This window comes from Cydia strobilella, chromosome 3 (assembly GCF_947568885.1).
Source record: "Cydia strobilella chromosome 3, ilCydStro3.1, whole genome shotgun sequence".
Lineage (NCBI taxonomy): Eukaryota > Metazoa > Arthropoda > Insecta > Lepidoptera > Tortricidae > Cydia > Cydia strobilella.
The window spans coordinates 14381912-14398491 of record NC_086043.1 but is presented as its reverse complement, the minus strand read 5'-3'; the positions used below and the strand labels follow the sequence as shown (position 1 = coordinate 14398491).

At 36.4% G+C, this 16580-nt stretch overlaps 1 protein-coding gene and 1 non-coding gene across 2 annotated transcripts; one reads left to right on the top strand and one right to left on the bottom strand.

Annotated features, from left to right (window-relative positions):
* Nucleotides 1-7585: 7585 nt before the first annotated feature.
* On the bottom strand, nt 7586-14497 carry LOC134755931 (snurportin-1). Its single transcript, XM_063692630.1, has 8 exons — nt 14183-14497; nt 13850-13940; nt 13095-13265; nt 11866-12057; nt 11279-11409; nt 10841-10989; nt 8642-8793; nt 7586-8365 (listed from the first exon to the last, which is right to left on the bottom strand). Exons 1-8 carry the CDS (start codon nt 14332-14334, stop codon nt 8156-8158), a joined length of 1248 nt encoding a protein of 415 aa, XP_063548700.1. The 5' UTR covers nt 14335-14497; the 3' UTR covers nt 7586-8155.
* Nucleotides 13466-13538, top strand: Trnas-gga (transfer RNA serine (anticodon GGA)). The gene has a single exon. It is a non-coding gene; the product is annotated as a tRNA-Ser (tRNA).
* Nucleotides 14498-16580: the final 2083 nt, after the last annotated feature.

Sequence of the window (16580 nt, the reverse complement as noted above, 5' to 3'; positions counted from 1 at the left end):
TGTTTCTTCTTATCTTTAAATTAAATAGGATATGTTCTCAGACAAAATGCATCGGCAGTGTGCAGTGGCAGGATATATCGTTTGACGCTTTAGTTCAGGAGTAGGTACCTAATGAAGACAAAAAACCGGCCAAGTGCGAGTCGGACTCGCCCACCGAGTTTTCCGTACTTTTTAGTATTGGTTGTTATAGCGGCAACAGAAATACATCATCTGTGAAAATTTCAACTAGCTATCACGGTTCATGAGATACAGCCAGCTGACAGACAGATAGACAGACAGACGGACAGCGGAGTCTTAGTAATAGGGTCCCGTTAATTTTACCCTTTGGGTACGGAACCCTAAAATAAATAGTTTATTTCCGAAAAATATTCACTTTAATACAGTTATTACTGACCTCCTAGGCAATGCCTGTCCCGTGAAGGAGATATTGATAATCTTAAATATCTAGTAAGTTAATTTCTAACATTTTAAATTCTCGCGTTTTGTAAACATAATTCGGGTCTAACGCGATTAAATTTCATTATTTTACCTTTTTTCCGACGTTTCAACTAGGTTGCACTAGCTGTGGTCACGGAAGACTGACCTCCCAGCAAATGTCAATTGAGATATTGGTAAACAACACTAAACTACCCGACACTAGTTTATAAAAACCGGCCAAGTGCGAGTCGGACTCGCGCACCGAGGGTTCCGTACTTTTTAGTAATTGTTGTTATAGCGGCAATAGAAATACATCATCTGTGAAAATTTCAACTATCTAGCTATCACGGTTCATGAGATACAGCCTGGTGACAGACAGACAGACGGACACCGGAGTCTTAGTAATAGGGTCCCGTTTTACCCTTTGGGTACGGAACCCTTATAAATGACATTAGATTTTATTAACGTCGGAAAAAAGGTAAAATAATGAAATTTAATCGCGTTAGACCCGGCAATGACATTAACTATAGGTTACGGTTAACGGGACAGGCATTGCCTATAGATAAACTAGGTCATAGGTAGGATATTTAGGTAAAATGTTACTCATATTTGTTACGATATTGTTCGGGCTTGAGAGTCTTACGCAGCGTCTTACGTTAGCGAACAACTAGCGAACGCGAAGCGAAGCGGCGCGGCGGGCCCAAGGCATTCGCGTTCGCAACGAGATCGCCCAAGTAGGACACTTCTATAGACATCAAAGGATTGATTCACCCTGCAGCGCATCGCTTCGCTTCGCGTTCGCGTGTTATTCGCCTACGTAGTACGCTGCGTTAACAAACTAATACTAAAGGACTGAAATTGTCAAATTTACTAAAACGAACTAGAATACAGAAGTCTGACTAGAGCTCAAACATTACCCCCACGAGTACTGTGTCGCGAGCGATCATTATCGAAATATTGTACTTAACTGCTGCGCAAAATGTTTGACTTTTTGAATCAAAACTTTTTTTAATAGCGTAAAATTGTGTATTGGGTAATATTCAAAGCTGCGGGCTGAGTATGGATCTGGTAAACTGTCAGTGATACGTATCAGTCATGTGGACCGTTTTTAAAGCCAAAAATGTACTAAGAGCTTCTTCATTTAGATTTATAGAATATATCCCATCGCTGTTTATAAGCCGAGCCACAGAAATCACAGTTTGCACTAACAATAATAACTCGTCTAAACCATAAATCCCATTCTAATAATTTCTCTTCATTCAACTTCATAGCTTTTTCCCCCGCAATCATTTGTCATTTCCGTTGAACTTTCAGCCCAGAGGGATCAAAAGTACCTCGGCCTGGCCAATCGCCAAAGCAACTTGCTTAATACACAACTAAACTAGTGAAACTCCACTTTCCGATGCAACATTGCTAACTCGTATGTTTTGGAGATCGCTATATGTTATGCTCTGATCTAAAGAGTGGTTGATCGTAGAAGAGGCATAGGTACCTAAACCTTTTACAACCGAACTAAATGCCGCTATACCATAGATTTTGTGGTAGGTACCTAACAGGATTCTCAAACGTAGACAATTCATTTTCCTACCCTTCCTTTCACCATCAGAGTTAATGCATGTGTGTGTACGAGGCCGTAAACAGCCATCTACTTCTGCTCTCAAATTCGAGGCACATTTTTTTCTTGATACATTATGACTCTTCCATTATTAACAACTCCTTACCTAAAATTCTTTCAAAGAGTATCGAGCTGAATGCACGAGACTAAAACGTCGGTGTAATGAGCCAATAGCGGTCAGCGCAATAAAACGAAGAGGATTTTTTTATTTTATTTTATGGCCTGGTTACGAGACCTTAAAGCCAAGTCTTTATTTTTATAACACTGCACTACTATTAAAGTTTTATCACTGTTAACTAAGTAGGAGCCCGCTTCAGATTTAATAATTTGTTATGGGTTTGAACGGATTTTGATACGACCTTGAGGGTTATTCCCACTAGTTGTCACTAATTTGTTACCAGTGGTAACTACTGGGAATTTTTTTCCCACATTTTACCACTGGTAACTACTGTGTAAATTTAAATTTGTGCAAAAACTTCGAAGCTTTAAAACCCTACTGAAAAATCATTACTTGTCTCTTCCTTAATGTGCTGTTGTGTACCTATATATTGTGTATATATAGATACGTATCGAATATTCACTAATTTACTATTGGTATGTATTGTTATATTTATTTATTTAAATTGTAAATGTACTGTCTGCGTAATGTATGTGTAATTTTCCTATTCCTTCATGATGAGGCCACATACTCATCATTTTTAATAAAAAAAAATCGTAAATTGATACAGAGCACGAACGTCCACACTCGATCGCTTTCGAGCACGCACTGTGGAACGCACGCACGTGTAGATGCGTACTGCCATCGCTGGCCCGTTGAAGTCCGGACGAAAAACCGACACCGCGGCCATCCCATCGCCATCGCGCCGCACCATAATGGCTCGTTTACACGATGGACCATCATAGTGGCCCACATGCCCAGCCCATGGCTTATGGTCCATCCCGCCGCGCCATAAGCCTTCCGACACCACTACCCTCTTTACACGCTGGCCCATCTTAGTGGGCCACTATGATGGTCCATCGTGTAGAGGAGCCATAAGCCATCCGATACCACCAGCTCTCTACACGCTGGCCCATGGCATGGCATGGCAAGGCATATCTTAGTGGGCCAGAATGATGGCCCATCGTGTAGAGGAGCCATATGATTTCCTATGCATCAATCGGCGTGAGCAATCTTCAACGTGTCAAACCCAGTTGAACACCATAACAAATTGTTAAGTCTAAATCGGGATCGGTCTTTATATATTATATTATTTACTTTACTTTGGGGTCCCCGATTTAAAAACTAAATTAGTCTCGACACTCTCGACTGATAAAATCTCCATCGTAAATCTTCGTAACATTGCCAATCGGAGCGTATGTTCAAATGTCCCGTTTCTAAGGGATTCCCTATTTTATTGATTTCGCATCAGCGTTTCACCTCTTGGCGTGCGCGCCTCGCAATTCCATAAAATTTCTTCAAATTAATCTCACCAATTAGATTTGTCATCCCAACACAACTTTTATATCTTGACTAGGAGGGCGGGGGGCCGGTTCATATGGCCGATGGCCAAGGGGAGGGGCATACATTTAGTTAGAAATTTTGTCAGCTGCCGCGTAGCGTAGTCAACACAATTATGTAAGTACTACGGATAGGTAATGTAATTAACGAGGGAACGTGGGGAACGCCTTCGTTCTTGTTTAGTTTTTTTTTGCATTTTTTTTCGAGAACAATTTTTTCTGTTTGATCCCATGCTGACATTTGAAGTTTGATCCCATGCGAAGCGGGGCTCCGTCTAGTTAAGTTGAGAAGGAAATGTTTTTTGAATTACAAAAGCACCAATTTTTTTTCACGTGCTAGTTTTTTTTTGACAATTATTCATTTAAACTTAAGCACGTTATATCAATCAAGCGTTTTGTCCATCCCCCTTTTTGTTGTACTTGCATTTTGAGATGTGTACCATTTGTCACTAAACCATTGTGACCACGATGATGTGTACATTTTGACACTAAGCCATTACAAGCCATTGAACGTTTTTTCACGTTGACTGCCCACTCCCGGAATGTACAGCGTATGACAATCGAGATTTTGGGGTATTTTGAGAAGAAGCCGTTTTGTGAATCAGTCATTATGGGAATCGAGTGTTTTGATACTTTTCCGCATTTCAAATTTAGGGTATTTTGGGAAAAGAGCCTTTTGTGTATCGGCCTTTATGAGCTTCAGTCCATTTGGGATTAGCCCATATTGAGAAAAGTGCAAATGAAGAACGGTTCATACTGGTTAATTTGGGTTTCATTCGTTATGACATTAGTTTTTTCCACCATTGGTAGTAATTGACAATTGGTGTATTTTGAGTTTAGTGTCGCGTGCACCGGATCAAACTGGTGACGTTGTCGTAAAATTTATCAGTTGTCATGCAGCAATCAATCAATTAACAGCTTGATCTGCGGATAGTACCTATAGTTCAGTAGGTAATAATGGAGTAGGGGTTTGCCACAACTCGCCTGCGCTAGGCCAGCGATGGGAACGAAACCTGTCGTCGAACGCTTACCAAGGAAGCCGGCTAAAAAATTTCAAATTCCTGTTGTCTAGTGCAATGCGAAAAACGCAAGTGCTCGGAATAACATCGGGGCAGATGTTGCCAGTTGGTTTTCGAATATGTTGAGAATACGAATTTTTGAAATACATTTTGGAACCTACTTATATAAAGTATCGGGTTAGACAAGGAGAAGCTACTTGGGTAGCTTACCTAAATCAATGACGGACCTACAGTTGTTAGTTTTTATTTTAATTAGGTATTGTTTTTTTTTTACTTTACCAGGAACGCTTTCGCTTCAAACACAGCGCCCAAAAACCCTTTCATTCAGTCCAATTCAAAAACATTTTAATAATTTTTCCATGCAAGTCATTGGCGCGCCGATTATGAATGCAAAATATTTACACCTGTGATAAACTATTCTATAGAGTTGTGCCCCTACAAGGCCTTGTAAATTTTGACGCTGGCCCAGGTAAAAGTAGCTATATAATTATGTATTCAATCGACCTTGTTAAACCGATACGCTGAAGATTTGATCCGACGTACTGATCAATTCAAGCGAGCGGCACAGGATCGGTCGGAGTGGCGAGCCTTGGGGGAGGCCTATGTCCAGCAGTGGACGTCTATCGGCTGACATGATGATGATGATGATGATGACTGATCAATTCAGTTAATACCTATTTTTTGTGACATAAAATCAGTCAATATGTTTGTGCCATTAATAATTTTACGAGAAGGCCTTACGGGCAGCAAATAATCTTTGGAGGTTTTATTACTATTGATATACTTAACGAGTAGCCATGAAAATCTCACTTCGCAAACATCATAAATTCATATAAACGGATACATGATTTTGCCGATACGATACCGATACCGATTTTTGAAGTAAATAATCGGCGATACCGATACAGATACCGGTATCAATGGCATTGTAGTTAGTAAAAGAAAACAAATAAATAAGGAATTATATACTTATGTTATGTAGATACTCGATTATGTGAAGTGTGAAAAACTGTAAAAAAATATAAAGAAAAATGCCAAATCAAAATCAAAGAAATGAGGCTGACATGTTCACCTAGAGTGTCCAAAGCCTCAATAAATGCCAGTTTGTAGGCACAATGTGGAGATCCTATGTACTTACATATTGTAAATAGTTTTAAGACCTCTGTAACCCATATTGACAAATAAATTATCAAAATTATCAATAAAAACCACATTAAAAAAAATCTAAGAAAACATTTATTTAGGTAACCATCAAGCAATCAAAGTAAAAGTAAATGCAAAATTCCAAATCAGTAATTATAGTTCCATTTAGGTAGATGTTTGTTAAGGAAACAAAGTTATTAGCAGCGTCGTTCGTTTCGCGCGCTTTTCAAACTGTGATATCGGCTGAATTTAAATCGGCGATGCCGATATATCGGCCTGCCGATTGTATCGGCCAATATATCGGTATCGTTACATCCCTAATTCATAACATAAAAGTAGTTCCGATAGGTAGCATATAAAATCCAGGTTATATATAATGGCGGTTTTTGATATAATTTAGTCTGGGACTATGTGAAATTACCTACACAATCATTCCCTTTACCTTTATAAAGAAATGGCTTCTGTCCGCGACATTGTCGTCTTTATGTCCTTTCCCGGGACTCAAACTATATCCAGAGACAGAGTTACTTTCGTATTAGGGACACGTGAATTCTGTAATATAGGTATATGGTTTAGTACCTATTATGTAGGAACTCTGTAGACGTAAGCCGAATTTTCAAAATACAAAAAAGATTTACCTACTTAGGTACAGTTGGTATTTTGAAAGCTGCAAAAAATTGTTTAAAAAATTTCATACATTAAGTACCACTTCCATGCTAATATATGTATAAAGGATGCATGCCTACTTATCAAAGACAATCGATCTTATATCTGCTTATATCTTATCATAGAGATAACCCAAATGTTTTGACATTCTACAAATATTAACACAACGCCAATACACAACGTACCGAGTATACATGACGTACGCACATTATTGCCATTATGTTTGATTTGATAGAAACCGTTTGTAGCAACACTACCTCAGGACCAAATAGAATCTTGACAGGCTTTAAATAAATTTTGATTTTCTCACAAGGTTGGTAGGTAAAATTACGGGGTGGGTCTAGTAGATGGTAGGTTAGTTTGGAAGTAAAATTTAATTTAAATAGGTTTTAATTACCTGCGGTGTTTTTTTTTTTTTTTGCTTTCTGCGGCTGACTTTCGGACATTAGCGGATTTTTCAATGAAAAGTGGTAAGTGCATCAATAAACTTGTATGGCTGGTTTATGATTTTTATTTGAACAAAAATTAAGGAAAAAACGGTAATGTATCTTGCACATTCTTGTTGTGGTTAATATATCTATTGATTCCATGCGAGATATATGTATATAAACAATATACATTTTATTAACCAGCAAATTCTGTAAGTTAAACACTCAGCAAAATTGTACCTAACCCTAAGGCCTCATTGGAACTAGGTCAAAGTTTTAAAAATTTAAGAGGTTTTATTTAAGTGTGGGGCGAAACTGTTTCTGGTAAAAAAAAATGGAAAATGCATTACGTATATTGCAAAGCTTGGCAAGCAAGAAGCAAGTTCCGTTCCGTAGAAAACTATAATAGCTTATTAGAAAATTTTGTATGGTCGAAGGGCGGAAATTTTAAATTTGCGAGGTTTTCTACTGGTGAAAATTTATTGAATAGCTGCTAAAACTACGTATCTAGTAAAAAGGTTGTTGACCACTGACATTGAGACAAAAATACGTTACATAGACGCAATTACCTCAACATTATTGACGCATTTTGCAGAGTTAAAAAGATATCCTCCGAGAATTTGACATGGATTTTTTTCCAAAAAACAAGGATATAAACGGTGTTGACTTACCTCATATACCGTACGCCTGTTGTTTTTCGCTTTCTGTGTATTTTTTTAACTTTATGGTGCACAATAAAGAATATTTACTTACTTACTTACACCGTGTAGACTGTAGTCAAAGGTTACCTAATAATACAAACTTCAATTTAAGGAATTTACTTTTTAATAATGATCACATGCAGCCATATTTAATAAAGTTTAACAAGAAAAATGGTTAACTCCATTAATATAATTTGTTAAGGTTTTTATTATATAAAAATTACAAAACAAAAACTTTCGAACTCAAGAAAAACTACGTGTTACTTTCATATTACAAATTCTGTATAATTTTTTCAGATATTTTGAATTGAATTGAAAGAGCCTTTATTTCAGACAAGTATTTCGTAAGTACATTTCATTTTGTTGTTGTTGTTTTCAGATATACATACATTTAAATTACTGACAGGAAAAGTTATCACCCAAATTCGCCAACTTAAACAATCCTTTCAACCGTCGGTTTTTCAGTCTGAAATTTGTTTATAGCCTGTGCGGAAAGTCGTAGAATATATGGGTTCCCTTACATTCCACGACTCTTCTCTTTCCGCACAAAATATACTAGGTATATTTAGTTTTAGAATAAAGCACACAAATACTTACACATCATGCCGTATCTCTGGCAAATATAGACATGTATTGTAGTAAATTGTATTTTTAGTAAATGCAAATAGCTTATACGTCTATTTTTTCTTTTTCGTCTGTTATAAGATTCGATTCTGGGTCTATATTATCTTTGCCTAAAGTTGTTTTTTCTTCCGCGTCCATAACTTCTGGATTATTGTCTATGATCGCATCTGGTTTTACTTCAGCTTCCATTTCTTCAGTATCTTTGGCTTCATTCTCAGTTTTAGGACTATGTAGTGGATTTTCTTTGGGATCAGTCTGAAAAGGTGATAAGTAAGCAAAACAATAAAAAAAAACTGTCACACAAGGAAGACCATTTGGAATAATGTTAAAGCGTTATAGCGGTATACAATACTTATGGGTGATCGATGGGTCTCGCTTTCTTACATAAAAATCACGGTTTTTCAGTTAAAATAAAAATGTTAAGTTAGTATGTACGAGTAACTGTAGCAGTGCTGTCTATGCTACCATAGGAACTAACGCAGATTTTTTTGTAATACCTAAAGGCTGCAAATCAAAAATACGTTTTCATACCTCTGTGCTGCCACTGGTATCCATCGAGCAGCTAGACCTCCTGCCTCGGTTCTTCCTCTTGTCCATTTTGGCCTCAAATGCTTGTATAAACTGAGCTTGGTCTACGTAACCCGACGGTTTTGCGCTCAGAAATTGTGGATGTACAGTTGTTTCTAAAAGAAAAAATATGTTTTGAATATAGTTTTCACATAATATGTATTTCATTTAAATATTGGTTGGACCTACAGAAATAATATTAAATCTGTGGTTGGACCAAATTTTTTAGTTTGGGAGCGCGATCGCTTATTTCAGTTGCTTCCATGTTTACGGACTCTACTGATGCAAATTAATATTTAATATCTATTAAATTAGTTAGAAGTAAACACATGTTGAATAGGTGCAGTATATAATGATATAGGAAGCAACTCAGTAGTATTGCTATACACTTATAACACGACATTGATATAGAACAGAAAGAAGAGCTCTGGCTGTCCGTGGCAACATGATAGCTCGCAGATTTGCCGGGTGTAGCAGGGGAGTCAAATGTACATTATTTAAAATATGCATTAAATAATGTACATTTGACTCCCCTGTCTCTCCTTCTACACCTGTCAACTGTGGGTCAGGTACAGCAGGAAATCGTACAGCGCCATCCGTGTGCAGTATAATAATATATTCCGGACACTGATGGGGCTGCCGCTTTCCTGCAGTGCCTCCACCATGTTCGCGGAAGCCAGAATCCCTGACTTCTTTGCAGTGGTACGCGCGCGCATTGCTTCCTTCTGGGAGGGTATGCGCCGCTCGCATAACACCATCCTCATGTCGGTGTACCGCAACAATACTTGTAACAAACATAGATATAACTCCGTAATAGATGGATACAGTCTAAGGAAAAAACGTGCCTCGAAAATCAAGAAAATTTGATTCTCGTTCAGAGGGCGCTACTAGCTTTGGCCTACTGTCGTATAGATGGCGTTGACGGTTTCGTTTTACTATTTCGATTTACTATTCGTTTCGTTAACGCATATCAGTGACAGAACATGGGTCAAAATCATAAAAATAATTAATGCAAATTAAAAAAAACATTTATCCATATTTAAATACATTTTATCGTATTTTTATAAATCTTAATTTTTAGTTTTAAAGTGTGTCGACAGATGGCAGTGAATTTACTGGGGTTACAAAATTTACTATGACAGTACCGCTCTAGTATAAGTTACTCTATGCTTGTAACATGTTTAGGCACTGGCTTTCAGTGCATCGAAACGAAAACAAAAAATAGTAACAATTAACTATTTTATTTGTTTTACTTTTATTTTAGTTTTAAGTATTTATAATTAGTCTGATATGGGTGTACTATTTACTGTACGTGTTGCCTGAAAATAAAACTTTATTTATTTTATTTTATTTTATTGCTCGCGTCGTAATATTTGGTATGTTAAATTGCACCTATGAGTGTGACCTCACTCCTCCTAAATACTTTGTAAGGTTGGGATCCTAGTAGAAAGGCAGCCTAAAACGGTGTCTGTGTAGTCTCCGGCTCACGGATAGCTCTACCACTTATACCAATGAGTGACTGATTTTCAAGGATGTGTAAAGTGTATGAAAAAACGGTGCCATAGAGTTTGACAGCCAAACTAGATACGGCGCCATATTTTGTGGCCACTAAATTGTCAAACATCAACATTTGACAATTAGAGTTATACCGCATAACAGTGGGGCCATATAGCGACATTTACATCAGCTGACAAATTCAAGGCACGAATATTTCTCAGACTTTGCACCTCTTCTACTATTACTCGCTCCAAAGATATATGTAACTTCCGATAAGATAAGTGAAGTCTAAGGAAAAAAGGTGCCTCGGGATATCAATAAAATATTATACTCGAATAGATGGCGCCACACCTTTGGCCTATACTCATGTAGATGGCGTTGGCGACACCATTTAACAATTTTAACACAGTATATAAGTGAAAGAACGTGGGTCAGTCATATGGCGATCTAAAAAAAAACCCATATATACATTTTTTTTTGATATTTTTATATATTTTCATTTTTAGTTTTAATCCTGTGTCGATAGATGGCAGTAAATTTACTATGACAATAGTAAAAGATACTCTGCTAAAAAAGATGTACGTGGTCTGTGGATCACAGATAGCTCTACCACTAGTATTTCGAGTTACCAACAAATAGCTAATACATAATTTATTTTATACCCACCAGATCCCAGTACCTCTGGCACCATGTAAGGGAACAGCCACCCCACTAGAGGCGTCTCGCCCGAGACGTAATGCGCCTTCTTGTGGTAGAACAGCAAGCCGTCCAGTGCGGGGTTGTTGTCTTCGAATGGAGGATACGTCATCATGAAACTGGAAAAACGAGTTATATGTAAAAAGATTTACTTAAAACATTTTGAGAGTATGTCTACCTCCGTAATTTTCTTTTGTTTTTTTTGGTACCTTTAATATATGAAACATTCAAAGTTTAAAATTTATACTGATATGTGAAATTCTAGAACATACGAATTTACATTTCGTTTCATGTATAGGACAAACATCATGAAAAACAAACAAGAATGAGTCCTGAAATAAGTTTCACAAAACACTAAAAAATTGAGACGTGGGCTTTTGAATGTTTATAATAAGCAATTTAACATACTTATTAAATGATTCTGGAGTACATGGCACCATTGGAAGTAGTTGGAAGATTATTTGGTTCTTCTTGTTTACAGTGGTCAGCTGGGGCAGTTCCATTAGCTGTGATTTGATCCAGTACTGTCTGAACTCCAACTGAAAGTTTATAAAATGTGTTTGAGGTATGTTACTTTAAACAAAAAAATTACCGACACGACCACACCACACCACCATACCACACCACAGTAAGACAGTTTTAAATATATATATATATATTTCTTAGAATGAGTAAGTCATTTGGCGGTATTGCTGGCAGCACCAACCTTCAGAGATTAAGTAAAACGTGAGATCACCGTGCACCAAATTTAACTGATAATTCTGTGTCTAGAACTGTGTCATATCATCTGTTAATTGAAACCTATGAAACCATTGTGTATACATCGGAGTTTTCGCTCGCACTTGTGCAACTCTGTCCTGATCAATTTTTTTTTATTACTGCCTCATTCATTATTTTGACTCAAGTGTGTAAACTGCGTAAATTTTTTGAAGGTATTTAATAATTTACTGTAATTTAATATAGTATTTAATTTACATAAAGCAATTCATGTATACCTCTCCATCTGTCATGGGCTGATTGTTCCAGGCCAAGATATCTAGTATGTACATCATCTTTTTTTTTTCAGCATAGAAGCAGTCCAACACGCAGCGCGGACTTTTCGAGTATTCACTGCCGTTGCCACCGGGAAGAGCAGATCGGAACTCCATCTTGAAATGCCCGTATTTAGTGTAGGCTCTAGTTTTTCCCTGTAAAATATATGTAAGGTTCATGTAATGATGATTTCAGTATTATCAACATTTTCTAAGGATTAAACTTTAAATTTACATCGACATTTTAGATCATAATATGTACATCGGTCTGTTTAACTTCAATAACTTCAAACAAATAATCAGATCATCATCATCATAACTTAAGAGCTTTGCTCTTGTCGGTGGAGTAATTGCCAATCCTTTCTTTCCTGCGCCAGTCTTTTGTATGGCTTGTACGATGCATTCTTTTTCACTTGGCTAAGTTATGTGTTTCTAGGCTTTCCACTAGTGATGGGAAATTGTCGAGAATATTTCCGATTGAGAGAATATTCTCGGTAATGTTACGGTAACATTACCAAAACTGGCAATTTATCTAAAAGCGCGTGTTTTTTGTATAGAAACTAGATTTTTTCTAATGATGAAATATTTTAAATTTGCCTGTGCACCTGCCGGACTCGGACCGCCACGGCACTTTTATTCATGAAAGCCCGTTGTCATAAACCAATTTCTCATTTCTACATTATAATCTGATGTGTTTCCCAAATTGACCCATTACCTGCTCAGGTTTTAAATGCATGAAAGTAGTTCAAAACCTGGCCGTTTCATATTACTTCATCTATTTTGTTAATGCAGTTTAGGACGTACGTTCTTTGTTTTTGTAAGTGTACTTTACAAAAATATAGTTCTGTCAAACAGTTAGGAATTTTCTTTTTAAATTAACCTCAGGCAGCACCAAACAGATAGTGACCAAAGTGGCCAAACATATTGTTACCTTAGAAGTGAGGATGTCTGCCGATATCTATTTGATGCTGACTGTACCAGCATTGAAAACAGAAAAAACCGGCCAAGTGCGAGTCGGACACGCGCACGAAGGGCAGCATTACGCAAAAAACGGCAAAAAAATCACGTTTGTTGTATGGGAGACCCACTCAAATATTTATTTTATTTTTAACCCGTTTTTAACCTTTGGGTAAGCAACTATAAAAAACTACCAATATATTGCTGCAATAAGTAAATTGGTATTGGGCTCTTACCTGATTGGCCACAATAAGCATCCGAACACCTTTAGGGCACGGCACCACCATCCAGTTCTCACTGAAGTCCGCCGGTTTCTCTATCATCCACTCCGACAACATGAGAACATTGCTATAGGTGGCGGAGGTCTTGTTGAAGCCCGCTACATATATGCTAGGCCGGTAATGTACCTTTGAAATCATTTTGGATAAGTTTGATTTTGCACATATTTTTTACTTTTGTTTGTCTGTTTCGCGTAAACTCATTTATATGCAATAAAGTAACATAGATGTCAAACATACATAAATACATTTGGTATGCATAGATCGTAATAGTTTTAACAAAACAATTTAAACAATATATACAGAACAAATCAAATGGTGGGCGGCTTGGCATGGTGGCCTAGGGGTTCAAGGCATTAGCCTGGACTGCTAAAGACGCCGGTTCGAATCCGGCCTTCACCACTGGAGGGCTGCGTCACTTTTTCTATCGACATCTATTTCATATATACGACATTGACAGCCAGCATCATAAGCGGGATAGCAATGTTATTATGCGTGTGCAACAGAGATAGCACCAGGCGGGTCAATGTACCAAAATACTTTTGGAAAGCTTCTTTTCTTTATTCATAAACGCGCTTCAAGCCTCAATTAGCTATTAAAATTGTTTGTCATAATCTGTTATTATGACTTATACGTTAGTAAGAAAGGGATAAAACATAAATTAACTAATGGAGGCTTGTAGTTTTTTGAATAAGGGAGTTAAAATTTATTACCCGATTATAAGGCTTGAAAATATTTCTCTCTTCTACCACTTTAACAAGTTCCAGTATACCTCGAAATGCATCAATCTTGTCATTGCGATTACTGAAATAAATAATAAGTTTAATAGATACACAGTACTAAAATATTTCATGTATTAATCATACACTTACATATTATTTTATGAATTTTTATTTTATTCATAGGTCTATTAAGTAAAGTAACTTTTGAAGATACTTTTCAATAATACATTCATTAAGTTCATAATTTATTACTTATAAGAAATTAGGTCATTGAAAATGGCAAAACCAAAAAATAATAATAATTTAACAGTCAAAGTTATTTACGATTTTTGTTGTTCTAGTAATTCTTTACGCCTCTCTTCTTGATTTCCCAATCTGCCCCAGTTTTTATATAGAGCCTGGTAATCGTTCTTTTCTTGTTGTGTACTTTCCGGAGTTATAATTGTCGATTCCAATTTTTCTAAAACTTCTTCCATGTTGTGTTTGGTGAAGGAATGAAATGTATGAGATTGGACGTTCAAACTTGATAAATTATAAAATGGAAAGGATTGAGTAATGGTAATGGACCAGTAATTTTAGAGATGATATTTTTTTTTATTTCACTTTTTTCTCTAATACCTAAGCCTATTGATATTCGCGGTAGTGTATAAAAACGAAACGAAAGCATGACATTGACATTGACAGTGACAGTACTTTAATTTATGTTGCAGGAGTTAAAAAAGGCGTAACACATTTTCTTTGTTTTCGATAGGATTCTTCAAAAAATCAATAGTTTATGTTTGATATACCTATACTAATCCTTTAATTTAATATAATATTGGATTATTAAAATTGTCTTAATATGATTTAACTTTAAAAGTGTACTTAAACTTATCGGCCATCACTTGATAATGTTGTCTAATTATTAATGATTACCCCTAAAATAGGGAAAATTAAGGGTAAGGTGGAGTGATAATTTATCAAAATAGTAAGTGTAAAAATATAGTTATTATAATTACTATATTTCAAGCTCGCTCCAGACTACGCGGCTCAATGAAGTGCATGCACTTCAGTTCAGTTCAGTTCTTGGTTCTTATGGCATCTGTCCATTCACCATTGGGACAATTTTGCCAGCATCAAGGTCATTGCTACTGGCTAGCTGCGCTTATTCTTTTGCTCAGTGACAGACGCCAAACGCAAAAAATGTCCGACACCTTGCGGACACACTTTGTTCTCGACAGCTTGTCTATACATATTACATATATGTCAGTGGTGTAGTCGAAATTGTTTGAGGTGTGCTTTTCGTCTTAAATCATAAAGAAATAAAACGTCCGTTTAAACCGCAATTTTACAGCTCCACTTGAATGGGTCAAATTCATATAAAATCTCATTCTGAGATAACACGTTTACGTAATGTAAGACGATCGACCACCCACATTCAGATAAAAACCGGCCAAGTGCGAGTCGGACTCGCGTTTCAAGGGTTCCGTACATTACACAATTTTTAACAATGTATTTTTTTATGTGAAACGTGAGTTTAAAAAACCCGTAGGGACGGATTAAAAACTAAGTAATTAAATCTGACTCAAGCTCGACTGCACATTTCTAATATGTTTTCCTGTCATCTATAGGTAAAGAACTATTTTGTGTATATTTTTCAAAATGTTTGACCCAGTAGTTTCGAAGATAAATGGAGGGGAATGGTCATTTTTTGGCTATTTTCTTAAATAACTTCTAAACTATTAATTTTAAAATTACAAGAAAAATATATTTGAGATTATTTGATATGTAACACGATATAGTTTGAAAAACTTTATTTTTTAATTTTCCCATTTACCCCCAAAACTGGCCCCCATGTTGAATTATCATTTGTTTACGTTACATGCCCGTCTTTGCGTTACAAACTTATATATGTGTACCAAATTTCAACTTAATTGGTCCAGTAGTTTTGAAGAAAATGGGCTGTGACAGACGGACAGACAGACAGACAGTCAGACAGACAGACAGACGCACGAGTGATCCTATAAGGGTTCCGTTTTTTCCTTTTGAGGTACGGAACCCTAAAAATTCTGACATATATAGATAGATAATAGTTTATTCATCAACACATGGTAATAGATACATTTAAAATATACATCATGTACACAATATCTGCACTACTACTAAGTGCGACTAGTCAGGAAATTATTGAACTAAGGTGCATGCATGACATAATTTGTAACATTTACATTTCATTAAATTCATTTATCTTATACAAAGTCTTTTTTAATAATAGGTCTTTCACTTGAGCACGAAACACTGTCTGATTCCTTTTTGAGATGTTCAGGTAATTTATTATATAGTTTACGACCAATAGCTCCGGGCATTTTCTTCATAACAAAACGTTTATCTCCGAAAGAGTTGTTACATGAATTTGAACTGTTGAAATGGGATGGTAAAATTGCTTTTTAAACGGGCTCACTCTTTTCACTCGTGGATGATTTGGCAGCTATCCGCGGTGCATAAAAGAAACAATGCCCTTTGTTTACCAGATTAAGGTTTAAGCCTAAGCCGAAAAAATCTCCTCATAAAACTTAACCATAGTGACATTGACAAGATGAGAAAAACTGACAGCAGAAGAATGGTCCCTATGTAAAGAAACCATGAAAAGTCAGCTTTTTCTTAAGAAACTGAAAAAAGGCCATCTACAATTACCCATTGATTATTGAACAATATTAACTATACTCAACCACACCGACCTTGT

What these genes read in the sequence shown, in the direction of transcription:
- LOC134755931 (XM_063692630.1), bottom strand. Translation starts at nt 14,334, where the DNA reads ATGGAAGAAGTTTTAGAAAAATTGGAATCGACAATTATAACTCCGGAA. An exon ending in TGCTTATTGTGGCCAATCAG is followed by an intron (nt 12,058 to 13,094) that starts GTAAGAGCCCAA and finishes TATATTTTACAG; the next exon opens with GGAAAAACTAGAGCCTACAC. An exon ending in ACTCCAGAATCATTTAATAA is followed by an intron (nt 10,990 to 11,278) that starts GTATGTTAAATT and finishes TCGTTTTTCCAG; the next exon opens with TTTCATGATGACGTATCCTC.